Source organism: Maylandia zebra, linkage group LG7 (genome assembly GCF_041146795.1).
Source record: "Maylandia zebra isolate NMK-2024a linkage group LG7, Mzebra_GT3a, whole genome shotgun sequence".
NCBI classification, from domain to species: domain Eukaryota; kingdom Metazoa; phylum Chordata; class Actinopteri; order Cichliformes; family Cichlidae; genus Maylandia; species Maylandia zebra.
The window spans coordinates 14,351,708-14,378,791 of NC_135173.1; the positions used below are offsets into that span (position 1 = coordinate 14,351,708).

Genomic DNA, 27,084 nt, shown 5'->3' on the forward strand with positions numbered 1-27,084 from the left:
TATTTGTCATTGTTATTAAAGATAATACTAGATAATATAAGTGCCTTTGCAGTTTTTTCCTAATCACAAGAACACTTTAAATGTTTCACTTCGTGTGCAAACTGTTACTTTTGTGTTTACCTGTGTCCTTTAGTTAAAGACAAAGGGTTGAAGGTGAAGCGAATGAGGTCAAAGATGGGCTTAGGTCGGAGTAATAAATTAAACATCGGATCCTAAATTATGGATTTTCTTGGAGGGCGGAGGACCCCTCCAAGAGCAGCTTCTGTATCTTTAATAGACACGGAGAGGGGCTGGGAGAGGCTGCGCGTTCACGTTCATTTTCTCGCGCCGCAGCGGCGGGGACGCGCAGAGGCTCCCACACTCTCCGGAGAGGAAGAAAAAAGCGCCGTCGGACCGCAACAGCGACTCACCGGGAGAAAAATGATCCCTCCACCGTCCTTCATCTGCGCTCAGGTCTGCACAAAGCATGTGAAAGGATCCGAAACCACCGAGGACTCGACTTTTCTCAAACATTAAACTTGTTTCAAGTGGACTGTAAACTCCGAGGGTGATTTATAAGACACGGGAATTGAAGTTAACATTGGACAGGTAAGATGACGGAAAAATAAGCTAATGCGGGAGTTACTGCATGAAATTAGAGAGAGACGGAGCAGCATCCGGATCAAAACTTTAAAACAAATACAAAAATGTCTAGAAATCAACCCGCGGATTAATTCTGTGTCTGTGTCACAAAGGCGTTTGTGCACGAATGCTTTAATAATCCGCAAATTGATCGGGAAAAATCTGATTTGAGCATTAAGTGCTTTTGGGAGTGAAACCTTCTCGAATAACTAAAAGAAAACCCATTAACGAGAGCCCGTTTCATCACCACGGACAGCGCCAGTTTACCCGGACCTGCCTGTGCAGACGCGCTCAGAGGAGGGCATCTGAAATCAAATATGACCCACAACTTATGTGCATATGTGCGCTTGTTCGTCAAACATTGTTGTTCTGTGTAGCGAAGAAAATAAAAGGAAACTGTTTTTAAGGCATTCAGAGAAACACATTTAATCTATATGAGATAAAAAAGCATCCGCAGTACATTTCCGTCGGTGTGATTGCTCTAATGGATAATGCTCTTATAAATGTCTGATCGTAGCTAATGTCTGCTAATTGATGCTTGCAGGTGCAGAAAATGGCAAGAAGGTTCTTACAGCTCCTTGCCTTGTGGACTGTTATGACTGGCATTGTGCAGACGTGTCCAGAGCAGTGCAGCTGCCAGGATAAATTTTCCCATCAGTTTGCTGACTGTGCTTACAAAGACCTGCTGGAGGTCCCTGTTGGTCTCCCTTCCAATGTTACCACCGTGAGCCTTTCTGCCAATAAAATCCAAATCCTGAAAAGCAAAAGCTTTGTTAATATCACTCAGGCCACCTCTCTGTGGCTCGCCCACAATGAAATAGTCACCATAGAGAGAGGCACCTTGGCCCCTTTGGTTCAGCTACGCAACTTTGACATCAGCCACAACAAAATTGTGAACTTTCCATGGGAAGATCTGCGCGGTCTCACAGCCCTGCAGCTTCTCAAAATGAACAACAATGAAATGGTGAACCTCCCAAAGGATGCCTTTTCCACGCTCAAAGACCTGAGGTCGCTTCGAATTAACAACAACAGGTTTACCACCATTGTCGAGGGGACTTTCAGCGCCCTCACTGCTATGTCTCACCTGCAGATCTTTAGCAATCCCTTCAGTTGCTCCTGCCGTCTGCAGTGGCTGAGGGACTGGATCACGACAACTAAAATTTCTGTCCCCGAGCCAAATTCAATTGTGTGCGAGGCCCCTGAACATCTGAAGGGTACGACGATTTCAAGCATTCCTAAACTGGACTGTGAGCCCCCTGCTGTCACTATAACATATCAGCCAAACATAGAAAACACAGATCTGTATGAAGGTATTATGGTGATCTTAAATTGTGAGACAAAAGGGAGCCCCAAGCCACAGATCACCTGGGAGGTGACTGCAGGAAATCAAAATTATCTTTTCCCCTTGCCCTCCACTGGAGAAATAAACGATGTGCCAATTAATGATAAAACAACCAGCAATCGATTTCTTGTTTTTAGAAATGGAACTCTCATCATCCCCCGTGTGAGTAAAAAGGAAGATGGGAATTACAGCTGCTTTGCGGTGAACGAGTTGGGTAAAGCAGAGAGCAGCGTTAAAGTGGCTCTGGCAGGCACCCAAAAGGAAGCCAGCAACACAGTCATCGATTCAACAGTGGACAAGAGCCGTCTGTCTGGTAAAAAGCCTGCAGACCCCAACAAGCCCTCCAAAAATAATGTGGTCAACTGGACAAAGCTTGATGAGAAGACAAAGGAAAGTCCCGAAACGTCAAAAGACAAACACGATGAAACAGAGCAGACCGGTGTTGTTCCTAAGACACACACATTCACAGGCAAGTGCGGTGTTAGAGAAAGCAGTGAATACATCTCCAACCATGCCTTCAACATGAGCCTGGAAGACCTGAAGCAGTACACCTTTGACTTTGGTGTTATTGCATTAGAAGTGTCAGAGACGGAGGCCAAAGTGCAGCTGAATCCACTGCAGCTTGCCAAAAGCAAATCTAATCTTCATCTAAGTCAAACTGAAAACCAGGAAACAGTGAATAAGGAACCTTTGGGTCTGTACCAGTCCTCATCTAGCAAGACCACTCTGGACATGCTCTACCTCTGTGTAAATACTGGAAACGGACACTCCATGGTTCAGTGGTCCAATATAGAGGAGGGAATTAATTCCTACCGCTTCCATAATTTACAGCCTGGCACCAATTACACACTTTGTCTCACCTATGGGGGGAAGGACTGCCAAGTCCAAGTAGTCTTCACAACTAGAAAGAAGATCCCCTCCCTGCTCATAATTGTGGTTGTCAGCATTTTCCTATTGGGTCTGGCCACTGTCCCCTTGCTGGGAGCCACCTGCTGTCATTTGCTATACAAATATCAAGGAAAAACCTACAAGCTGATCATGAAAGCTCAGAATCCAGATCAGATGGAGAAGCAAATGACAAAAGATTTTGATCACAGGCCATCTTTCGTGGAGTCAGAGAAAACCAGCGAGTTAGGCGAGGGGGAGGGGGAGGTTGACGGAGAGGAACGAGAAGGAGAGGAAGAGGCTGAGGGGAGCGTGGTGACCGAGTCCATCCCCGGATCATCATCCAAGACCAACCAGGAGGAGTTTGAAGTTGGCTCGGAGTACAGTGACAGGTTACCGCTGGGAGCAGAGGCCGTCAACATCTCCGAGGAAATCAACGGCAACTACAAGCAGCCAAGCCGCTGAGCTCCGCTGACGTCTGCGAGTATATTGTAAATTATTTTGCTTTCAAGTAGCCTATATTCAAGCAGGTAACACACACATCATTACTTCACGTGAAAAAAACGATGCCGTGTGATTTTTGTCTTTAAAAAAAAGGGATCATTAACTTTTTTACCTCAATACTCCTTCAATCACCGCGATTGTGATTGAATTCATGTGACATTTGTAGTTTCCGTAAGGTTAAAACGAGTAACTCACGTTTACAAACCGAGCACAGATTTATATCTTTTATCGGACCTCAAAACCGACGGGAAAGCACCAACGTTTACCCCATCTGTGGGACGTACGCGAACGGGCATATGGGAGCAAATTTCGCGAAGGCGAGACTTGGAGAAATGCGCGTAATTCGAGGCAGCAAAAAAAAAAGGAGAAAAAAAGTGCACAAAATTTTACCCACCGTTTCGCTGCGTTTTAAACAAGCAAAAACAACAAAAAACAGGATTTTCTATGAAGTAATTGTAAATAAACTGACATCAGGGACAAGATTCTCTCACTGAGCCGCGTGTGTCTGTGCAAGGCTGTTAAAATCTCATAACGGCCATTTAACATCTTCTCAGGTGTCGGCACTCTGGCTCCACTCAACTTGTCCAAGAAACTAGAGAAAGATTGGGATTAATGTGTTTGATGAAATGATATTTGCGCTTGGCGCTGTTGCACCTGACAGCGCGCACAGCGGCGCCCTGCGCGCTGTCCTGTGCGTCCAAAAACGGGAAACTGAGCTTTCAGAGGTGACGATGTGCTTGACGGGAAATTCCAGGTTATTTACCAACAACATGTTGTTCCACGTGTAACGTAAGGCTTTAAAAATGTGCGACTTTAACCTCTTAATCGACGGGTGCTTGCTGTACTCTCGCTTTTTACGGTGAACGTGTCCATGGCATGTCACTCCTTGTGCGGTTTTCTAATAGTGTAGTCTATATAGGACTTTTAGATGTGACTGTCTACTTGTGATGTAAAGCCACGTGAATTTTCTTTATTTTTTTTAAAATCAATTTTCCAATGAAGTCCTAACAAATGGGCGCAGTGAGCGTCTGTCGGCTTCACTGTCTTGTAATTTGATATGTAAAGTGAGATTTTTTGTGAACTATGTTGTAAAACAAAACAAAAAAACGTGACCTTTTAAGATTTTTTGATATAATTTTATGTAAGTGGAATTAATAAAACATGTGAAACTATACAAATTGGTGGATTTTTCTGGATTTAACTATCATTCCGATTTTATTAAACAACAACAAAAGCAAACAAACAAACAAACAAAGAATCCCCATATCATTTCGAATAATTATGTTCCAAATGATTATTTCGATTACGAAAAATTATCATTTTTTCTTTAAAAATGTAAGATATTCTCCTTCCTTTTTTGGAAAGTGATTATTATGGCATGGCTTTTTTTCTTTTCTTTAAAAAAGAGGGGATTAAAAACAGAGAAGCCTGAACACTGCTGCGTTTTGGAGCTCCGATCAGTCACAAAGCCTCCCTTTGTCTATATTTTTCGCTTATGGTTCAGTTCAGGTCTCTTCTTTCGGCAGAAAATTATCACACTACGCAAGTGGATTAAAATTAATATCTTATATAAAAATGTGAAATGATAATAGGAGAATGTTTATCAAAACACTTAAGCAGTTACCAGAGTCTTAGAATTACGTTTCAACAATTTTACTTGCAGCAAGGACTCCTACAGAGTACAGCAATGTACAGAGGAGGACTAAAGCCTACAGTGTCTAGGTTTCATTTATAGTATACAGGGTTCATCCTGAGTTTTACGAGCACTTACATCTATGGAAATTCCCATGAAGACATGCTGAGACCGGTGGTCTTATTTCTGCTACCGCAGCTGTTCGGCTTCCGGTTAGTTTGAAGGTCAGTTTCCTTTTCAAAAGCCCTTTTCCCGTTGCAAGTGCACTCATGCATATATTAGTTGAGCAATAGCTTAACAAAATTTCCCATCAGTGATTAAAAAAAAACCCCAAAAAACAGGAGAAAACTGTATTTTTCGTTTTATTTTCACAGTTATCAGGGAAAAAACAATCGGATGTGTATATTTTCATTTAAAAGTTTAAATGCGCAGACAAATGGTGAAATATCACGAAACATTTGAAACAAGAAGATGTTTATTTGACAAGAACTGGAAATACTGGAAACAGTAAGATGTTTTTGACTTAAAAGTCTACAAATTAAAACAGAATAAATATACAGTTTATTCCACAGGTTAATATCAGTCACACAATGCGTGTAGCCTAAAGATGGGGGGAAAAGAGAATTTATTGGCCACAGTATGACAATGGTTCATTATTTATATTCATAAATAGTCAGATGTTCTGTCTTTCTGCCCTTCTCTGTCACTCTATATATGAACTCCCATTCAAAGAGATGATTCATTGGCTTGTGCATCCATGTTTTTAGTTGGATGACCATCATCTTACATTATCTGCATTGAATGCTGAAAATAATACATGATTAAAGGCTATTAGTGCAAATGAGTTCTATCCCAAAATAAGCACATACATGTTTAGAAAATTATTTTTTTAAGTGTGTTTACTAGGTGATCAGTGCCACACAAGCATTCCCATCAGACTGGAGACTGAGGTCCTCACAGACAGGAGAACATGAAAAGCACAGGAGGGACTCCGAATCTCCAGACGTTTAGGAAAGACTTGGTGAATATCTTTACACTAGGCACTGAGCTATAATGCATGTATTTCACCAAATGCAGACAAATAGTACAAATGCAGACCTAAACCGGACGAGACTCTGCAGCCAGTACATAATCAGTATCGCATTTTTGATTAGTTGCTGGCAGCAGCTTCTGCCTCCTTGGTCGTAGCCTCCTTTTTGCTCTCCTCCCTGGTGCTGCGGTTCAGGCTTCCATTCAGAAAGCTGTCTGTGGTCTGACGCTGGAAGTGCTTCCTGGTGCCCACAAGGGAGGGGTTGTTGACCAGGGTGTAGAGGAGCTGCCAGTGCCTGCGGGCTCTCTTGGCAGTGGACACTTTATTCTGCTTCTTATCCTGCTGGACGAGCTGGATCCCTGAGGACGTTCAGACATCATGATTGCACCAAAAGGTATGACATCTATAAGTCCTATGTAATGACATCTAAGGATAACCCCTTTTCTATTTTAAACTGAAATTGGAAAAGGGTGATTTGTGGGCCTCCCAAAAGACACCCTATATACAGCAGATAGAGTAATAATAGAAAGCAATCATATTTTAATCCTCTAAGCATGGTGGGAGCATACTGGGCTTTCCATTAACACGCTGAAAGCCAAAGCCCCTTGGGCTGAATGAATATGTAACAGGCAATTAGCGTAGCTCATCTGTGTAATCAGCTACTGGAGAAGTAATCACTGTAATACAATAGATTATTCCCGATAATACATTGTTTTCTAGATGCAAACAAGCAACATCTCCATGGCACGTTTCTAATTGGACTCAGCTGTGTCTAAATTCCACAACAACCGCTGAATCCTGGCGGATTTTCTTGTTAATTTGTCAGTGTAATGCATGTCCTGCTGTCATGATATGTGAGCGACCATCAGTCTCTTCCTTTGTGTGTCAGTGGCATTGCTGCAGATCTGCGATCCACCCTAAAGCACCCGTTTACACTTTGGATTAACGCAAGTTGTTAATATAAAAGATACAATATAGCACCTATATTACAGGATGCAGAGTCATAACAACAGTTTATTCGTTTATGACTGATATGATTAGGACAGGCAGCCGGACTCCAAGCTATTCTGCTCTGAGACTCAATTTGCTCTTAGCATATTATTAAATCAGAGCTGCCTTCATTTTCACTGTACGTGCAGCAAAGTGAGATGATCTGATTATGTGTTACAGTGACCTGCTATTAAATTCTAAACACCCCAGAGAAATTAAAGATGCTACAGCACTTTTAATGCAGGTATTAAGATTATTTTGAGCTTTAAGAATAATCTGGAGAAAATGTCTTAATGTCATGAAACAACTGAAACAATGAGCTGATCCTATTAACAAAGACTACCTGTGTGCAATGGTCACTCTTCTGTGCCATTAAAAAACCCCAAAAAACACCACAATGTGCTTTTTTTGTCCACACATGGAGAACAATCTGTGGTGTGGATTGAGTTTTGTGCTACAGACCTTCTTCAGCATCTCGTGACCTCTGTCCAGCTTTGGTGTCCTGGCCCACAGACTGCAGCAGCATCCCACAGAAGGCCTTCATCACAGGGTGAGACTGGCTCACCTCGATCTTCAGATAATGAGCATAGCAGCGGTAGGCTGCAGGCAGACGTAGGGAGGGGTGAATCATTCTGACTGGGCAAAAGCAATAAACACACAGGACTGCGCCCCATGTTGGCTTTGAGGCAATCACACATAATGACCATACAATCACACTTTTTCTCTCTCTTTTTTTAACCACCTGCTTTTTCTGACAGCAAATCTGCAGACATTTCCATGCAATTAGAGTCCCTGCCCTGCACAGAATACAGATATCATATGAGCTGCAGTGAGCTGGCAGGAGGATAAAGTGGGCAGGATGCAAATTTCTAACCTCTAAGTGGGATCAGAAGAAGTGCTTTTTCTCATAGAAAATTGCTTCCACAATGCTTCCACAAACATAAAAGCGTGTTGCTATTACCTATTAATATGTTAACGTCCTGTTTCTGAGTCCAAAGAGAAAAAAATGGGAACTATTAAATATTTATTAGCCCTCTCTAAGCAATAGATGGATGCTAAAAAAGTGCCAATAATTGATGAAGAAAGTGTTTTTTAGCAAGGCTACAATCCTTCTAATAATTACAGCATGTTCACTATTACAGAAATGGACACTATACTGATTCTAACCTGCATACACGTCAGTTATCTCGCTCACCTGGGTCAAAAGCCTCCACATTGCGGTTAAGAAGACTGATATCCATACGTCCCATGTGGACAATGTTGAACAGGGCTGTGATGATCATGCGCCAGATTCCCAGTATTGCCCCGATCAAAACGTTAACAGGAAACATCAGGTATGTCAGCAGGAACAGATTACCCCTGTGAGATAAATTAGAATGCATCAAATCAAAATCAGGCAGTAAAATTATGTAAGTACAGGAAAATGTAAGGTAGAAAATGCAGTAAATCACCTGTTGTCCAGATCTCGTGTGCCTCCTGTCTTTTTGATGAAGCAAAACCTGGCGGTGACGTGTTGAATCAACACAACCAGGAGAAGCATGAGCCAGAAAGGCCTGAAAAGGTGAAACCCACATAGAAGGAGCAGTGATTAAAGCGCAAAAAACATTGGTAGCTGGCAGGAAATTGTACAACATACACAGAGAATGTTGTTGATTGAAAAACGCTCCAGGTGTCAAATTTCAAACCTAGCAGCACCACTGCACAGATACTCTCAGGTCTGGATTTACGACAACTTGTGTTTGTATCTTTTTTTATTTATTTATTTTTTACAAGGTCACAACCTTAAAATAAGCTAAAACTGAAAGCTGAGAGACACCAAGAATTATATCACTCACCACATGCTCCACAGGACCTGAAAGAGAATCAGATTCCGTCTGTGGAGGACAGGTATGATAACAAGGAAGACTGCAATCAGAAGGCAGAGGAAGAACACTATGGTCTGGATGATCATGCCTGCGGGGGAGAGATCAGAGCGTTACAGTCTTAGCACTTAGACACTATCCAGCATCCAACAGATCTACAGTGGTCACCCCACTGTAGAAAGCTCGAATACTCTGATATGTCTCTGCCCGAGCTGGCCGATTGAAAGAATTGCTTTTAGGCAATATTTAAGGAGCATGAACAGAAATAATACAAATATCTAACAGAATTTGGAAACTGGATATACAAGAATTGGTAGCGAGCACAGTTATGTCAAAAACAGGATGTAAAGATGTTGTTAAAAATTGCTGAGGTTTGTGTTTGGAGTGAAAAAGGATGAACAGGACTTGGAAAGCATAAATCATAGGGACAGTTAAGGTTGGAGAGTTCACAGAAAAGTGAAAGAGGTTTGGGGAGTTGATGTGGAAGTGTGTGGTGGAGAGATACTGAGTATACTGAGGGAAGGATTGTGAAAATGAGCAGCAAAGGAAGAGGAAAAAGGAAAGGCCAAAGGAGCAGTTAATGTATGTGGTGAGAGAGGACATCCAGGGCATTTCTGTGATGAACAGATGAAGAACAGATGATCAGTGATCTACTGTGCTGACCCCTAATTAGAACAGTCAACAGAAAACTATGAGCGGGCATGCTGAACTCTTCCCTGAATATGGATTTACATACAGAAAATTCATCAAAGTTTTGTCTCTAACTTGTTTTATTTAAAGTAGAAACAATATATAGAAAATCTAAATAATAACAATCTTTCAGAGTAACTGTACCAATGCAGATGTGAGCTGCTGTGAAGCTGGTGTATCCCATCCAGCAGACGAGTGCAGGCCGGGAAGCTCTGATATTTCTCTGGCAGTTGTAAACATTATAGCTATCTCCTCTGTACAGCCCTTTCAGATTTGACCTACGGAAGGTAAAACACAATTAAAACAATGTGACACTATGGAATACATAAACTAGTTCAGCCCCAACTGTACAAATCACATAGTAAATTCAAGAAGCAATTTAGCAAGAGATAGACTGAATACTCAATTCAATACTTGACTCGGAAATCCATTTATTTTAATGCGATGCCATTTCTGGTAATGGCACAGTATTTCATTTTTCTTCTTAATAGCCATTTTCAATTGCAGCAGCAGTTAACACAGACTAAATGCTTCCCTGTCTGCATGATTAGTACTCTATTATGTTATAATAACCATGGCATTATAATGAAGTAGCCAGAATGCAAAGGAAATTCAATGCAAAACAACAACAAAAAAGGGAAAAAGTGCAATCACAGACAACCTACCGATGCAGAACCATAGATCGCATGAGCATAGCCAGGTTGACCAATCCAGACAGGGTCATTGCTGAAATATAACACACTGCAGAAACATTGGCACATGACATTCAGGTTTTTTAATGTGGAACGATGTCAAGCTTGAACAGTAAAATTGTACAAAATAAATGCATCAAAAATAAATCTCTCATATTTCTAAATGGCTTCTCTTGTTGTCTTGTGTCACTTACCCTCTACACACCACATGTAATAAACCACTATCCGAACCACTTCATGTTTGTCTGGAGACAGCATGATTCTGAAACCAGCTAAAAGGTTTGCAACGTCTTCATTGACTCCCAAACGAGCAGTCTGGAGAGACGGCACGACTGCTGAGATCAGCAGAAGACCCATCTAAGAGGGAAAAAGGACATTCATTAATAGCCAGTGAAGCTACTCTTGAATGCTAATGCAATAACTTTTATGGATGTGGAAATAAAATGAAACACATCATGATAATATTCGGAGCTTGGCTGAAGTTCTTGAGTTAGGATAAGACCGTTTGAGAGATTCTGCTCTCTCTTTCTACACCAAGCCATGCAATTATGTCTCTCCTTGTGTGTTTTGTTAACATTTATGAAATATACAGGGATTATTGCGTTTAATAGTAGCTGTGGTAGTTACCTGATACAGGGTTATGAAAGACACAACACCAGATATAGCCAGCTTCAGCGGAAAACGGAAAGCTGCATGAAAACAGTAAAGGTGTAGAAATATTAAGTTAACAGGATTACATATTGCTTTTCCAAATCTAAGCATATTTGTACTGCACACATTGTGTATTCATGCAGTTGCTTCACGTGACCACCTTCTGTATAAATGACCAATTCAATAATTATTCCAAGAAGAGTTTGACCAGTTTTAACACCTAATATGTGCATGACATGGTATTAAGCAGGTCCCAGACAAATATATTTACCATCCTCTGGTGTATAAATGTAAGATTTCACAGCATCGGCTATTCTTTGGGGGAGTTTGGGCTTGTCTGTGCTCGACGTGCTGAAGCAAAAGGTGAAAAAAAAATGAAAGTTACATTAAAAATGTAAACAGCATTTTAAACCTCAGGGAACTCATGGGGTAAGGCAAAATATATATAAATGAATGAAGCAACTTTAAACACATTCTTTTTCAAATCTGTTTATACTTAGGTTACAACTTTGGGCTCTTTGTTGCAGTACCACTGATGCCAGTGGCACTGGTACACTGTACAAAGTGGACGGAATAATGAAGGCCTTCATCACACCTCTACCTAAATTCTTCAGCTTCACTTCAGATCAATAGCTCGATGGTTAAAACTTGGACACAACGGTGCAAAAAAAACATGTTTGTTCTAAAATCCCTAAAATGGTCAGTTCTTGAAAACCACTGCTGTTATTTTGCTGAGCCTCTCTCTGCTATGCTGAATCAAACTGTTTACTTCACTACATTCGAACTGTAGGAACACAGAGATGGCTATGTAACAGCACAGCAAATCAATGTTTTTGATAAGAGGCAACAATTCTCACCTGATTTTGGTCGACTTTTTCTTATTGAGCATTTTCTTGACATAGTCTCTATAGTAGCTGCTGCTCAGATCCTAAAAGAAGAGCAATCATATAAGTAACCAAATTTGAGGAGACATAAATTATTGAGTCAGGCTTTAATGTACCTAAACACCTTTGGACATCTGTGTCTTTAAGTTCTATCTACATGTAAATGTATTTGCTAAAGTATGAAAAAAAAAAAGCCTCCTTGCAATAAGGTTCATGGTGCTGGACATTGGGGGTGTGACTCATACACCAGCCGATCCCGACATCCAGTTTTGTCACACCATGCCAAGATTAGCATCAAATAAACACAGCATTGTGTCTCCTCATTGCAAAAACAAGGTAACCTTTTCATAAACCGATCAAGAACATAACGCAAACCAATTACGTCAAATCTACTTAAAATGATTAGGTCACAGATGTGCCGTGTCGGACTTCACATTTCCCCTCAGCCTAGACTTTATGAGCATAATCAGCCTGTAGATTACAAGGCAGCTTATACAGGTTTCTCATGTCCACAGATTCAAAGGAAATGCGAGTCTCAGTAAGAGTTTTTTGTTAAAGGTCAGGTTCACACAAATGTAGACTATTAATACATACAATTGTTTCGAGTATGTTATGCAAGAAGCCCAAACAATTAGTGACATAAGAGCTGTTCAACAAAAATGACTCAATGAAGTCAGAAAAACTGCTCTCAGATCAATACTCACCTCTGTAGCATTGTTCTTTTCAGTGCCCTTTAAGCCCTTGAACAGAAGAAGGGGATACTGAAAGCTAAGGAATGCCAAGCAAGCAATCTGGGGCAGGCTGGAGAAAAGAGAGTAGTGTTTGTGTATCTGCAAAGAGGTAAAAAGAAAAAGATTTTAAATCACTTAGAGACTTGATTTGGGAGTTTGGGGATTAAGCGCTGGGAATACATTTTGCAAAAATAGCTTTTTATGTTTGTTGTGGTGAAAGTCTGTACGCTGGCCAAATCAATTCTCACCTGCCACACAAACATCTGAAACCTCCACTGACCACACATCTCGTATCTAACTTGACAACTGAAATGTATTTTGAAAAGTAGCTGGCTATGAACTAAACGTGGATAGATTTTCTTACTGAATATGTAATTCTGTGTAATTTACTCTATTGTTTTTATGTGATTTAGCTCAAAACCTCACTAATATATTTTTTAAAGAAGGCCATCACACACAGTGTTCTCTGGATGTGACATATTACTGAGACACACTAAAGTGATTAAGTGTGACAAAGCCTCTTGATTAAGACCAGCAGACAGTGGAACTAATTGTTTTGAGTCACAGGCATTCATAGGTCTGAAAACCTTAACAACTTGGACGTGGCACAAGATTTGGGATTGGGTAAGCTTTTAAAAATCCCAACCTTGTATCCATGGATCTATCTCAAATCCCCAATATTCATCTATTGAAATCCCATCTTTTGTAGATACTACAGACCAGCTTTGTTTGGTAGTCAGTGTGTTTCCAGACAAGAACAAACCAGCTTTATTTTTGAAATGACCCTTTATATTGAGACAGATGACAGACAACAAAGAAAGTGATTCAATCCTGGAGCAGATTTATTGTAACAAAATAAACCACTTATAAATGAACTGGAGCTAATTATGACAATGAAAGTGATCTGTGCTTACCACTGGTGTTTTTGGGCAGTCAATTATCTGCCAGACCAGAACACCAAAGTGTGTCCAAGACAAGAGGCTACCGAGGACATAGCCAACTTTATTATGTAAAGTGCCACATGCCAGGAGAGGGTAGTATAGTGCGGGGTAAAAGAAGACTCCCAGAATCACCCAGTTCTCTGCAAATACAACAGAAATGTGAGAAGACCAAGTTTGAAGGAGCTACAACTCTTATTGTACCATACCACAGACCAAAACTCTTGCTGAAACTATGGTTGATTTAGGCTGCATTTCTTACTCTGCTGAACCCTCTACTGTTTAGGGATTGTGTAACGTTGCAGGGGACCAGCTGCCTGCTGTCCTTTGTTATGTAATTTCAGACACAAAGCTTCTTGCCAAGCTTACAATCAAACTCCAGAGTTTAAAATAACATAGGAGCAAAATAATCCAGTTATATAAGGCAGACATTTAACACTATTTTTGTGTATGGGGACACGTCAGCCTATTGGTTTTAACTGCTAAGATAAGTTATGGGACAAGCAAATGTTAAAATTGTTTGCTGGAATGATCAAGACGACCTCACGTTTGTTAGCGGTGTCTGTTGTGAAGGGGAGAGGGTTTGGCGATATGAGCAGGCCCCACAGTTTGCACAAGAGCACTCCAAACACAGCCACTGCCAAGCCCTTGTGCTGCGTATGGTCCAGGAAGTTCACCGGACTGTGAATAAAGCAGCAGGTATTTAGAGCTCACTTGACATCCTCCTCACATTTGGATAAAACAGTTACTGATCAAGTGAGAAATGATGAAACTTAAAAGGAACATTTTTAAGTTTTCACTAGAAAACTTTAAAAAAATGCCAGCTCAGTTAGAGAAGATAGAGAAAGAGAATTTTCTAATTCATGTAGCATGAAAATAAGGCTTTGATTTTTTAAGTTTTAATCTAAAGTTTCAAACGGATCACTTGAATGTTCTCACCTGAATCCAGTTCAGGTTTTTGCCATAGTTTTAGTCACTGACCAATGAACAGCAGAAATGGGGATAATTGAATGTCATCTTGACTTGAGATTTAATTAATAAATAAAGTGACAAACAAACTAAACCATGTTTCCAATTGATTTAAGGTCTTACCCAAAGCTAATAAACACAATTAGCACCTGCTACATTTAAAACTCGCCCCAAATGCCAAATTATCCCTACAATAGATTCTGCTATAGCTTCTGCACATAAAGCTTCATGTCACTGTTAAATAGATGGAAGCCAGTAGACAGGTAGACTGAAAAGCTGGGTGAGAGTAATAGTAGGGTACAGGACGCGTCTGTAAAAACTGGATTTTCAATTTCACCTGTGAAACTGTAAGATAAAGTAAAGTGAGGCTCACCTGAGTAAACCTGGGAGTCCTTTCTGTCTGTCGCCGACCTTCATGCGCCTTGCCAACACTGCCAGAATCAGCATGACAACAAGCTAAAAGGAGAATAGACCTCAGTTAGCCCACCATAGCTCACTACAGCCCACTATGCAGCTCATGCTTCACTCTGCATCAGGCAAAAAAAAAAAAGGGAAAAATGATGGGGTGTCTGTGATACAAAAGGCCAAACACCAGCGTCTGACTAATGCTCCCCAAGAATGTTGCTTGAATGAAGTTCAATGACCTGTCATGACCTGAGACACATTTAGAAAGCAGAAATGGGGGAAAAAAAGCTAGACTATAAGTCTGGACCGACTACAAAGACCATCCATAATCAGTTAATGAAGGAGCTTCATCATGAAAACACAAATGTACTTATCATTAAACCTAAAATGGCAAATCTGTGTTCAGTGATTATACAAATGTTTTGTAATGTAGTGCTTAACAACTTCTAAATTTGAAAAATTATATCTCAGTTTAGTCAGAATGTGGGCTACAAATAGCTTTCTTTTTATTATTCCTGTAAGTGCAGCGTTTAATAAGCAGCAAAACATTAGGCAAAAACAATTTTCTAATATGGATCTAATATGATCTAATATGATCACATAACAGGATTATTTGTTCCTGGGATCATTGCCAAAGGGCTTGCAAAACTTCCTTCAAACCAACATTTTTGTACATTTTTAAAACTTGAATGCAATTAGAAACGACAGAAACGCAAACCTTGATGTCTCAGTGTGGCACATCAGTACACGCCTGACAACAGGATGTAATATACAGGACAGTTTAATGTGGTGTCATATTAATCCAAGAAGACTGCGGACTTACAGATATCACAGTGATGCATATATGATAGAGCCTGTCGTCAGCAGTAGGGTCACAGGGAGGGATTACTCTAAAACAAATGGAGCAAAACATTCACGTGAGTAAAATATAACTGAAGGCTTTTGAGTCACTGCGTTGACCTTCAGTATAGCTCATTAACCTTTTCACACTTTCCCTATCAGCGCCATTTGTGGTTGGAAACTCTGCAGCTGAAATCCCGCAGCACAGATTTGCATGTTAAACGGATTGGTATCGGCGTGACAGGGAAACAACAAATGCCTATGTTCATGTTCCTGTGCTCTAGAAGAGCAGGAATGCCTGGTCATGGGGTTGTAATTACAATTCAGAGAAGGCCTCACACATCAACCACTTACTTTATCATCTGTGAGCATAAAGATGGCAGCTTCCAGAATAGATGTTTCAATATTTCCTACCTTTCTAAACAATCTGTGAATTCCTAACTTGCTATTTTACAACAATGTGAAAAAAATTTATTATAGCCAGCTCTCAGTGGTGCAGCCGTTTATGCTTCATAAACTGACAGGGAGCTATATTAGAGGCCCAAGACTAGCTACAACTCAATACAGTATTATTTTTTTACAACAGCAAAATGGCTTTTTAGCTAAACATGGCAGCTTCTTCCACCATACTTCATTTGTGTTGTTCATCTGGAGGCATCATTTCTTTTATTAACTACCCCATACCAATGAAAACATAATGGATTTTAACAACATAGAAAAGCAATTTGGACAAAAGGAGCTAAGAGGAAAAAGCTTCACTGTGGGATACGTCATGGATCTTTAAGCGGTATCATATAAAGTGCAACTTGGTAACATTTTGGGTGTGAAATATACGTACAGACAAATGTTTAAAAAGTCTAACGTTTTTCCAATAAGTTCCACAGGCATTTCCAGGACAACCTACAACCTCAAAAGATGAAAAGGATACAGCCTCGACATGATAAATAATAAGAACTGAAAGAAGACCACACACTGACGCTGGCGCTGGCACTGCAGAAGTGTGCCAAGTGTCACCTAATATCTCAATGAGAGGAGAATCTCACAGAGACATTGTTCACCCTCAGAGAAAGTTTTAAGAACTACTAATAAACATCAAACAAAGTGCAGACTAATTTTAAGCAAAGATTTAAAAGCATTAAAGTAAAATAGCATTAACTTGAAAGAATTCAACTTAAATGTTAAGACTTTACTTACTCTGGTTCAATTTTGGATGGCAGTGGATCCAATTCTGGGTAGTCATAGTCCATTGCGACTTCTCTTTATCAAAAGAGTCCCACGTCTTACAAAAGATCTGGAGTTCTTTTAACCACAAAGTGGCACACAGCTGTGATCACCTTGTCTCCAAGGCAAAAGTGTCTTCCAAATCCCACGCTGGACTCAGTTGCTGCTGCAAGTGTCCTTGTTTCCCTGTGTTTGGTCTACTTGCACTCAGACTCAGCTACCCTCCTTCACTGCATTCAGGTGACCTGGTCCCACTGTGTAGCTGAGAGTAATGTGACAGGTCCTGGCTGCAGCGCGTTGTCTCTACCTTCCAAAGGCCCTATTTCAGCTCAGGGTTACCACCGCACCAAGAGCCTGGGGAAGAGAGCGAGAGGGGGGCAGGGTGTGAAAGAAGGGAAAAATGTGGAGATCTGGGTAGCCAATCTGTAAGGCCACCTGTGGCTTACAGGGATTACATCTACTTTTGGAGTTGTGTTATTGGACCTGTGGCCGGTGGCTGCAGTGGTCAGGTGTGCAGAGTTATAAAACTCCAGCTGGGACTATGTGGGTAGCTGGGAGCTATGAGGCTTTTCTATCGGAGCAATCAGAGTTCCACGTTGATAACATGGAAATTCAGGTGTTGTTCCTTTCAGTCATGGTTCAGGTGCATTTGCTAAAGGTTACCCAAACTAAATCCAGGAAACCCACCATTGCAACATGGAACAAGAAAAGCAGAATGGAAGGGTTTCAATACAGTCACTAAGGTGTATCCTCACATCACCTCGCATAACTCTGCACCTTCAGCATGATAAGGATCAAGGAGGGGTTGATTTACCTCAGTACTTTGTCTTCTGCACATAATTTAAGATAGCATGTCCTAGTACATATTTATGTGACGACAAGTTTCTTAACCAGATATGTGCATCTTTAGCCTCCATGCTGATATCAAGTTATTTTAAAATATTTGAAAGTTATGTCCAAACAATGCTGCAAGTCGTCCTGATAAGGATCACAAAACATAATGAGAAAGGAGGAAATGTGTATATGTGATGGTGAAGGAGTTACTGTCAATGTGCCCAGAGGAAAGAAATTTCATCTGAGCTTTTTTATTTTTTTAACATACCAATGGTGTCTTTGACAGATGAATGATATACAAAAAAGGGTTTCTTGTATGGATGTACAATGGACAGTAAAGTTCAGATTATAAATACTAATTGCCTTTCACATATCTTTAAATTCAGTTACCACTGCACATAGTTAAATTATCACATTATTAATATTGTTTTTTTAAATTATTTGATAGAGGTTCGAGAAAAATTAATTTCTTTCTGACTGACTTTCATTTCTCCTTCTTCCCCTTATTCCTAAAGAACTGAATACCTGATTTGTTGGGCAAACAGAAACCATCACTGATTTTTAATAATTTATTATCCAATAGCTGTAAGTTATTTGTCGAGCAGGGATGTCGGACAATTTGCTGTTTCAGTCTTTTCATATGTGATGAGTTCCTTCTTTTCTTTTTGGTTTTCCATTATAAACTGAAACTCTTGGATGGGTCAAGTGATACAAAAATAAGTAGAAGTTATTGCATTGGTTGCTTTTGCACATTTCCTTCAAGTTTGGACCATGTGGCTGATCGGTCTTTTAAAAAATGAGAACAAATAAATCAAGAATGAATATAGTCTATGGTTGAAGGCCTAAAATAATAATATTTATTGTTTTATACCTGTGTTTTTGTCTGTTTCACATGACCTAGTTCAACCCATGGAAGCAGGTTGCCATGACTCCCTAATCAAGACAATTCTTCTGTAAACATTAAATCCAGGTACAAAGCAGGTTTACTCAAAATATCAAAATGTGGCTATACTATGACAGGTGACCACAACAACACAGGTTCAGGTGGTGTTGCTGTACTTCAGTAGAAGCAGTATAATCAACAATAATCACAGCAGTCTCTCTTATTTGTCATTACTTTCAATAAGGAATGTAGAATATCAACAGAAGCTTAATCTCTCTGAAGTTAGGCTCATCCTTGCTCCCATCTAATTAACCTTATTAACTAGATGTTGGCTACATGGCTACCTTAAGTATGACAAAAGCATAGGAATGTGTGACAGAGGTCAGAGGTCAGCGTTATAACTCCTGTTAATTTCCTTTTGTGCAACAAGTTGAATAAAAAAAAAACAAAAAAACAGAAACACTTGAAATTGTATATCTATGTTGCCCCACATACACAAAAGATCCTACTGTATGTATTCTGTGCAGCATGTCTGCAGAAATCTCTTCCAGCATTCAGCTGCAGCTGGCTGAGACTAAGTCAGTTCTGCAACATTGCTTCCATGTCTCATTATTCCAAGATTAAAGGCACACAACCTTAAAACTCAACAAAATTTTCCCCCCTAACACCCTTAAGAAAACATGGTTTCTCAAGCTTAGTAAGCCACCAAATCAAATGTGCTCCCAAAGAAAAACTAGCCCGACAAATAAAGGGGTCAGTGAACAAAGAATGCTTTGAACAGTTACATCACAGAGAGGCAGTTTGATTGAGGCAGACAGTTCACTTGTATCAGGTTTAGGAAGTCAGCTCTAAAGCCTTTTGGAAGAAACTATGTTAAGCATGAGTGTTTAAAATAAACACAATTGAAATACTGATTAACTAATCCCTTCTTAACAATGTAAACACCGACATCATAAAGACAGACAAGGCAGGCATTCACAAACTAGTTAGATCTGGGAAAGCAGACATTGAAAAGATGTTAGCACAATCACTCACTGCACCAAAATTTTATATACATATATATTTTTGTGGTGACGCCACCTTTATTGCATCTTAAATTACCTGCTACATGTGGAGAAGGTGATTTTCATAACTCTTTATAATCAAACACTCCACACACCTTTTATGTTTTTCATTTTTCGCAGTTCAAACCAAAATGTAGTTGCAAATCAGATCCCCACAGATGAACATGACTGTCGTGTTTTATGTGAAAGACAGCTGCAGGGATCGGGTTAGATTCGGTTTCCTGCAAACATCACTGAGAAATTTCATGCCTTTGAAGTGGAGTTTGATCTTGCAAACAAAGGCACTTTCAGCTTGAGAGCGACAGCAGGTAACTCAACCACCTGTGCCACTGTCCCGCATGTGCAATGGACTAATCTAACCTTGCTTGTGTTTTGTGCAGTTAAACCTGCACCTTCTAGGGTGATTAGAAGAGCAATAACGTGAGTGTATTTCACACCATCTGCAGTGGCAACTTAATTTCATTATCTTTAAATAGCTAGCTACTTAAAGAACCACATGTGGGTGTGCTGCAGCACCAGATAAGCATGGAAAATCATCAATTGCTTAAAATCTACCCATTTCCAATATTGCCAAGAGCACGAAATCAGGCACATTTAAACAAGGTTGGTTTTGTGCATCACCTTGACCTATAGGCAGCTTCAGTAAAACACCACTCTGGACTAGCTCACAAAGTTCACCGAAACTATGGAGCCTGTAATTAGTACCTTACCTTTTGCTGACCTGGTGCTGTCTTTAGAGAAGGGACTGAGGCTTCATACACCCCTTGGAGAAGTTCACTAATTACAGAAACATAACTCTCAAGTGCAACTAGTTTTTTTCTGAACAGCTCTTGCAGTGTAAAGTGGGGACTTTGTACTCTCTATCTTGTTGTGATGAAAGCATCATAAAAGTGCTGCTCCATGCAAAGAGAGAAAAAAACTGTTGTGAAATATAAAGAAATGATTAATGTGGCCAAGTTCAAGTTTTAGTGTGTAGGTATAGATGCATATTTCCATTACTACAGTTACAGGCAATTGGTGCTAAAACGTTTGTCACATGGGCGTGCCTATAGATTGGAATCAATATTTAAAGTGATACATTATTAGTTAACTGCCATTATTTAGCCTTATTGGTGCTTTTAGCCTACTTACTGACCTTTGTTGACATCCTGCTGGGGATTTTTGCACTGTTGACATATCAGGTCAAAGAGGGAATTGTTCCTGTCATAGATGTGTCAGACTGGGGAAACATCTGTCACAATGCACGGGAGGTCCATTCCCATCCACTGTGTCATCCCATGACTGTGAATTTCACCTGATTTATTTAGTTTTTGCCCAAGCTGTGCAACCTGGGAAGAGACGTCCTTCAGATTCAAGACGAGTCAGCCGACAGTGTACGATTCAATTTTTTTTAATTGATGTTTTTTCTCTACTAATTAAGGCTCTGTTTGTTTTTCACCCAGGTAAAAGCATCATAGATGGGGATGAACTCCTGGGCAAAATTATCAACTTAGTTCTTTCCCTGGAGACAGAGTGATCTACTAAGAGCAGCTGGTGTATAGTGAGTTTATTAAGTTAGGTGCTTTGTGAAGGTCATTATTAACTCCTTTTCATGGAGGAGAGTTCATTGTTATTCCTGGAGAAGAGGAGTTATGCCTACACTAACCTCGGGATTTTGATAACACTCACAACATACCTCACTTGCTATTTTTTCACACCAGGGAGCAGTAAAATTCATGTCTGCAGTCTCTTAGGGTAAAACAAATGCTATTCTTCCCTTGTCTAGTTTTGTGATACTGGAGTAGAAATCTCAAGTGCAACTTTTAGAGCCCAGAGTTGCTCTTCTACATACACGTCACAGATGACCTTCCTCTGGCCTTTCCATACAAGTGAATACATCCTCCTAATACTGTTGAGCAAGCTCTTGAGGAAGCACAGTAATCACATCATGAGGATGAGCTTGGTATCATAATTATTAACTTGCTGACTTCAGGTTTCTTCTGAAAAAAACCTGTAGCTGAAGTAATGAGTAAGCAGTCATCCTGTTCTCATTCAAAAACAGTAAATAATAAGAAGTCAATCTGAATTCGGCTGGTATGTTTTACTCCATTGAAGTAAGTGCTGTGCGCTGGAGGTTGTTTGAGGCCTTCCAAAACAGTTTAGTTTCAATTTGAAATAGCTCAGTTGAAAGTAACTCAATACAACTTAATCTTCCTTAAAAATATCTGGGGGGGTTTTCTCTTCTTTATTACAGTGATGTGCAAAAGTCTTGAGCCACCCTACATTTCTTCATATTTTGCTTCCAAGGAGCTGGAGTTTTTCACAATTTAAGTTTCAAAGTAAAAGTTGTCCAGGCTTTCTAAGGCCTCTTTTCTTTGTACATCAACAGCTTTTTCACTCATTTTTAGTCCAGTATTTGTACCTGATCATTTTCAGAGTAATTTGTTTTTCTTTGTTTGTTAAGACACTTAACACTGACTGTTCAAGTATAAAACGGCATATTGGTTCAAGGGATGAACTGGTATTGTGTCTATACATAATAAACATTTGGCCACTTTGTTACTTGCAGCATGTCACAAGAACACAATGTTCTAATTTCTTTAGTTAATCTAATCTATGAAAAATGCAGTAAATAAATTAAAAACACAGTTTGACAGGCATAAAATATGATTTTTGCACCAACAATGTGACCTCCCAGATAGCTATTAGTTGGCGTATCTCAGCATGCTATCCAGTGTATTCTTAAAACATTTGAGGAAACTGGACAAGTGGAGGACAACTGGTGAAGAGGCAAGCCTAAAAAACTATCTAGAGCAAATAAATATGATATAAAAGTTGTGTTTAAAAAAAAAAAAAAAAAGGTTAAAAAAAAAAACCAGCAAAGACCTGAGCCCTTCAGTTGATCCATGTACTAGTCCCTGAAAGATAGCTGCCAAGGAGCCAGTATGCCAAACTACACAAGAACTGGACTGAAAATCTTACTGCATGAAAAAAAATCCACATTTGAAATTTTCTGTTCATTTCATTGTCAGTATGTACAGAGGATGTCAGGAGAGACAACAATGAGTGTCAACAGCCATCTGTAAAACATGGTGGAGGCTTTGTCAAGATTTGGGGCCACATTTCAGTCAGTTGTGTTGAGATCTTGTCAAACTTGGAATTACAGATGCAGAAAAAGTACCATCAGACTATTCCTAAAGACTACTCAAAGAAATGGCAAGAAAGCTTGCCTTGCCGAGAGTTCAGGCTGTGTTGAAAAATAAAGGTGGTCATAACAAATATGGACGCTTGTTAGAATTGTACAAAATCAGTTTCACCAAATCACTGCACCTACTTCCTGTTGTCCTAGCAACATATGAAAAAATACATGTTGGCTCAGGGTTACTCCGCAATACTGTATGTGTGCCATAAATATGAAAATGTTATTGTTGGCAAAATCAATTCATATTGAGTAAACTGAGTAATATTGCCTCTGTGTTAAATCATGGCTAGTGAAACCTCGCGGGTACATGAGGCTAATTACTGGGGATATTTTTCTTCCGCTCAGTCTGCCTCACTGCCTCTGTCATAATCAATGAGCCTTGTAACAGTCAATTAGGACATAATTGGATTTGTGCATGTTCAAGGCGGGAAAAGAAATGTACATTTGAGGAGACATGAAAGAACTGCTTATCTCTGTTGACAGCTGCAATGTAGCTGAATTGGGTTGGCCAATTGTAAATTTCTGAAAAATTAAGTCGGCGTAAGCATATTTCAACACGTCCCCTCCCACTCTGTCCTCACATCCCTTTTATTTGGCTTGGTTCAAACAACTTGGATTTACATCAAAATACTTGAATTTAGCCACATAGGCTACATACAGATTCAGTTAGTCAGACTCATGTTCACACTGATGTATACACAATGAAGTTTAATATGATGATCAAAAGACTGAAGTCATTTACTCAGTTTAGAATTAGTAAAATGCATTATTTAGGGTGACTCTGATTTTTGAATTCTTCTCACATCTGTTTTCACCGATGCATACAAATGAAGAGACACGTCTTTTTATCTTAAGTAATTCCTCAAATATTGTATATTTAATGTTTGAGAGGATTTATAGTTTGGAGGAGTCATTGTGAAATTCATATTCCACTCCTCAAGCTGTTAAGCTAGGCTGCCTAGCTTTTGTATGGCATTGGACAATAGTTAGCCTAGCTTGCTAACTTTAGAATAATTCCTAGGATGTATTATACTAACAACTGGACTTCAAAGCATCACCCATTCACCTAATGTACATAGCCACGCATGTATGTTGCCATACCAACTTCACCTTCTTTTTAGGATAAGAATTTTAATTATAAACCCCAATGGTAATTTTTTTGAGGATTCTGCTATAATGATAATACAGCATATTATATAATATTATATAATAATATAATAGAAAGTCCTTATTAATCTGGGAGTAATCTGGAAACCCACTGGTCATCACCTGAAGACTTGGCCTTTGGTTAAACAGGGAATATTTCCCATTTCTCAAATTGCCACCTTCTTATGGTGGAGGGGTTTGTGCATTCCCAAGAGCTATGTTGTTGGTGGCAACTTGTCCTTGGTAGGGTCTCTCATGCAGGGGTGGATCTAGAGAAATTTTCTTAGGGTAGCATGGAAATCTGGATTATTAACCCTTTAAGGCCTACACAGCAAATTCAAAAGTGTTAAATGTTTTGGTGTTAATAGTCTTCTTGCAAAAGTAGAGTTAATTTTACTCTAAGCAGAGTCACATTCTTTTAATGTAACTCTGAGGTGTAAAATGATAGTAGTTAAAATCGAGTGTTAAAAATGAGTGTTTCTCTGTCATATCTGGAGGTGTTACAATGGAAACATTAACTCTTGACCTCTTAACTCTGAACTCCTAGAGGGGCTATGACACCAATAGAGTAAATTCACAGACTCCGCCCCCAGCACGGCTCCAATCGAAGCTGAAGTGAAGCCGTTTCAGAACATTTTGCTCTACATATTTGAGTTGTTTGCCATGCTTGGTAAGTCATTTTTTCAAAGATTGTTTCAATTATTATTATGAGCTTTTACTTCTGTGGCTCTTTGGAGTTGAGACAAAGCTGTGTGAAAGGCATTAGCCATGTTGCTCGGTGATAGCATAATATTCTGTTTTAGCTAGCTGAAAGGTATTGTACCACAGCCTTGAAAAAAGCTTGCATGTGAATTTTCAGTCAAACTTTTGGTCAAATACACCTAAAACAATGTCTAGAATGTGAAATGTTGGTATAATGGTGCTACTTGAAGCCTGAAAACGATCGCCCATAAAAAAAAAAAAGCGAGCAAACAGCAGTAGCAGACGTCCTGACTGGGTTCTACGTTAGCATAGATCCCTCCAGAGTTTTGTGCACACGGTTTAGGTAAAAATGAAAAAGGTTGAGGTTTTACATTTAGTTCAGTATTACCTGTTGCCTGTGTCTTTGTCTTTTGGGAAAATACTTTACACAAGTAATGGCTCAAAGAGGATTCCTTTTTTTTTTTTTTTTACTGTGCTGCAATTGTTTACTGGATTATTTGTGCCATTAATTAGTGTCAACTAATTTTTATTCAATCTCTGCACAGGATATGCTTGTGAAGATGGAATATGGGGGAGAGCAGAAGTGCGTTGAAGTTCCATAAAGGGATGAATGAAGGACATGCATATTGTATTGAAGAAATAAGTGTTGAGAATGCTGTTATTTATGTCAGACCTTTTGATAAACAAAATTCTAATGAAAGTGAGAACATGTATACTGTTACATCTTTCAGAAAATGTTTTGAAATTGTGGTGCACAAGTCAGAATAAATGTTTTTCAAAAACCATTGCATCTTTTTAGTAAATGTTTATTTCCAAAAGAAATTTCTAGAAGTTCAGAACAGTAAAATTCCCACTTTTTAGAATGAATTAGAAGATAACTCTTACGTAGTTAAACTAAAATACTCTTTGAGAGTTAATATATAAACTCTTAACACCAAGTGTTAAATTATCAACTCCAGACAGATTTGGTGTTTAACACTAAATCAGAGTTAACGTACCAACTCTCCAAAAAGAGTTAAATTAACACTCTCTGGTGTGGACCCATATAGACACTTTAATAGTGTTGAAATCAAATCCGACAGTGTTAATTTGGACATGCTGGATTTGCTGTGTACCATTGAACCAAGTCCGCCAGAGTTATCTTTATATTTTTACATGCTGTAGTGCCATTTTTGGAGCATTTCAAGTTGCTATACATCAGTATAACCATTATAGCCCAAATTTTGATAATATGTATGCATTAAGTCTATAATAACTACATAAATTGCAAAAAAGAGCAATAAACTACAAAAAATTTAAAATTGTTTTTGATTTTTTACATATATTTCTAGTTAGAGAAATTTAAGAGGTTTGTCCCTCAAAACTGTAAATACAAAAAAGTTGCATAAAATAGTTTCTAACAACAGGAAATTAATTTTGAGTGCCTTCATAGTTTTATTTTTGAGATACACCAATTTTTATCTACTGGTGGAAAAACAAAAATAAATATTATAATGCAAATTTGCAAAAAAAACAGCATGTGCATCAAAATAAACTATTTTCAGCAGTGCAATTTGAGTTCTAAGCATCCCAGAAACTATTCAGACAAGCATCAAGTCAAACATGACTTTTAAAAACACCAGTACAGGCTTATAAGGCCCCCTAAGGTTAAAAAAAACTACATTTTCTGTGAAAATGATGTCACTTTCGGTTTCGGCCAGGTGATGGTGGACAGGCGTAGTTCGCACTGACGTCTATTTCAACGTAGGAAGTGTTATGAACAGCTGATCGGATCGGCAAAGCGTGTTTCTGGAATATTATGTTTTTGTTGCTGCAAGTGCTTTTTATGCAGTTTTTGCAAAACTATATGTGGAAGGAAACTGTGACCTAGGACAAGCTGATGGCATAAGATGTAAGTACAACTCCTCCGGTTTCATATGCAAAAAAAATTATTGCGCTAGCTCACGTGGTTGCAGTGCTACCAGGATTTAAAAATAGTTACGCAAAATGGAGCGTGCTCGATCTGACCGGTTTTAAAGGGTTAATGCTAACTTACTTTAATAAAGAACATTTTCATATGCAAAACTAGGGTGGCACTACAGGATGGCAAGAGATTATTTTAGGGTGGCACATCCCACCCCATGCCACCACAGTAGAGCCGCCCCTGCTATAATGGAAAATTGGTTCCTGTGTGAGGGGTCAGACGTATAGCGATTCAGATACCCCTATGCAGAATAATAAATTAAGGATCCAGTGCACCCTTCCTTGGTTACTGAGCTCATACCCTGCAGCCAGGCCCGGGTAGAAGCCGAGCCTTAGCCCACAGTTATTTTATTATTATGAGCTAAAGAGACTCGGGGACTAAGAGCAATTGAGGTGAGCATTGGTGGTTAAAAAAGGCTGAAAC

General features: G+C 39.4%; 2 protein-coding genes across 3 annotated transcripts in view; one reads left to right on the top strand and one right to left on the bottom strand.

Annotated features, from left to right (window-relative positions):
• Positions 1 to 299: 299 nt before the first annotated feature.
• On the top strand, positions 300 to 4,530 carry islr2 (immunoglobulin superfamily containing leucine-rich repeat 2). Its single transcript, XM_004553104.3, has 2 exons — positions 300 to 588; positions 1,166 to 4,530. Exon 2 carries the CDS (start codon positions 1,175 to 1,177, stop codon positions 3,311 to 3,313), a length of 2,139 nt encoding a protein of 712 aa, XP_004553161.1. The 5' UTR covers positions 300 to 588; positions 1,166 to 1,174; the 3' UTR covers positions 3,314 to 4,530.
• A 799-nt stretch (positions 4,531 to 5,329) lies between these two features.
• The window catches only part of stra6 (signaling receptor and transporter of retinol STRA6), a 67,096-nt gene continuing 45,341 nt past the window's right edge, over positions 5,330 to 27,084 (bottom strand). Inside the window, exons 1-18 of one of the 2 annotated variants that reach the window (XM_004553103.4) lie at positions 20,380 to 20,484; positions 16,862 to 17,242; positions 15,651 to 15,717; positions 14,796 to 14,878; positions 14,001 to 14,134; positions 13,430 to 13,596; positions 12,489 to 12,614; positions 11,758 to 11,828; positions 11,172 to 11,251; positions 10,877 to 10,938; positions 10,444 to 10,606; positions 10,223 to 10,298; positions 9,702 to 9,835; positions 8,841 to 8,958; positions 8,457 to 8,558; positions 8,201 to 8,364; positions 7,468 to 7,605; positions 5,330 to 6,374 (exon numbers count right to left, since the gene is read on the bottom strand). In XM_004553103.4, the coding sequence (XP_004553160.1) occupies positions 6,136 to 6,374; positions 7,468 to 7,605; positions 8,201 to 8,364; positions 8,457 to 8,558; positions 8,841 to 8,958; positions 9,702 to 9,835; positions 10,223 to 10,298; positions 10,444 to 10,606; positions 10,877 to 10,938; positions 11,172 to 11,251; positions 11,758 to 11,828; positions 12,489 to 12,614; positions 13,430 to 13,596; positions 14,001 to 14,134; positions 14,796 to 14,878; positions 15,651 to 15,717; positions 16,862 to 16,914 (1,977 nt within the window). In that variant the 5' untranslated portion in view covers positions 16,915 to 17,242; positions 20,380 to 20,484 and the 3' untranslated portion in view covers positions 5,330 to 6,135. Of the gene's footprint in view, positions 6,375 to 7,467; positions 7,606 to 8,200; positions 8,365 to 8,456; positions 8,559 to 8,840; positions 8,959 to 9,701; positions 9,836 to 10,222; positions 10,299 to 10,443; positions 10,607 to 10,876; positions 10,939 to 11,171; positions 11,252 to 11,757; positions 11,829 to 12,488; positions 12,615 to 13,429; positions 13,597 to 14,000; positions 14,135 to 14,795; positions 14,879 to 15,650; positions 15,718 to 16,861; positions 17,243 to 20,379; positions 20,485 to 27,084 lie in introns of those variants that run through there. The other variant, XM_004553102.5, reaches the window with a different exon arrangement.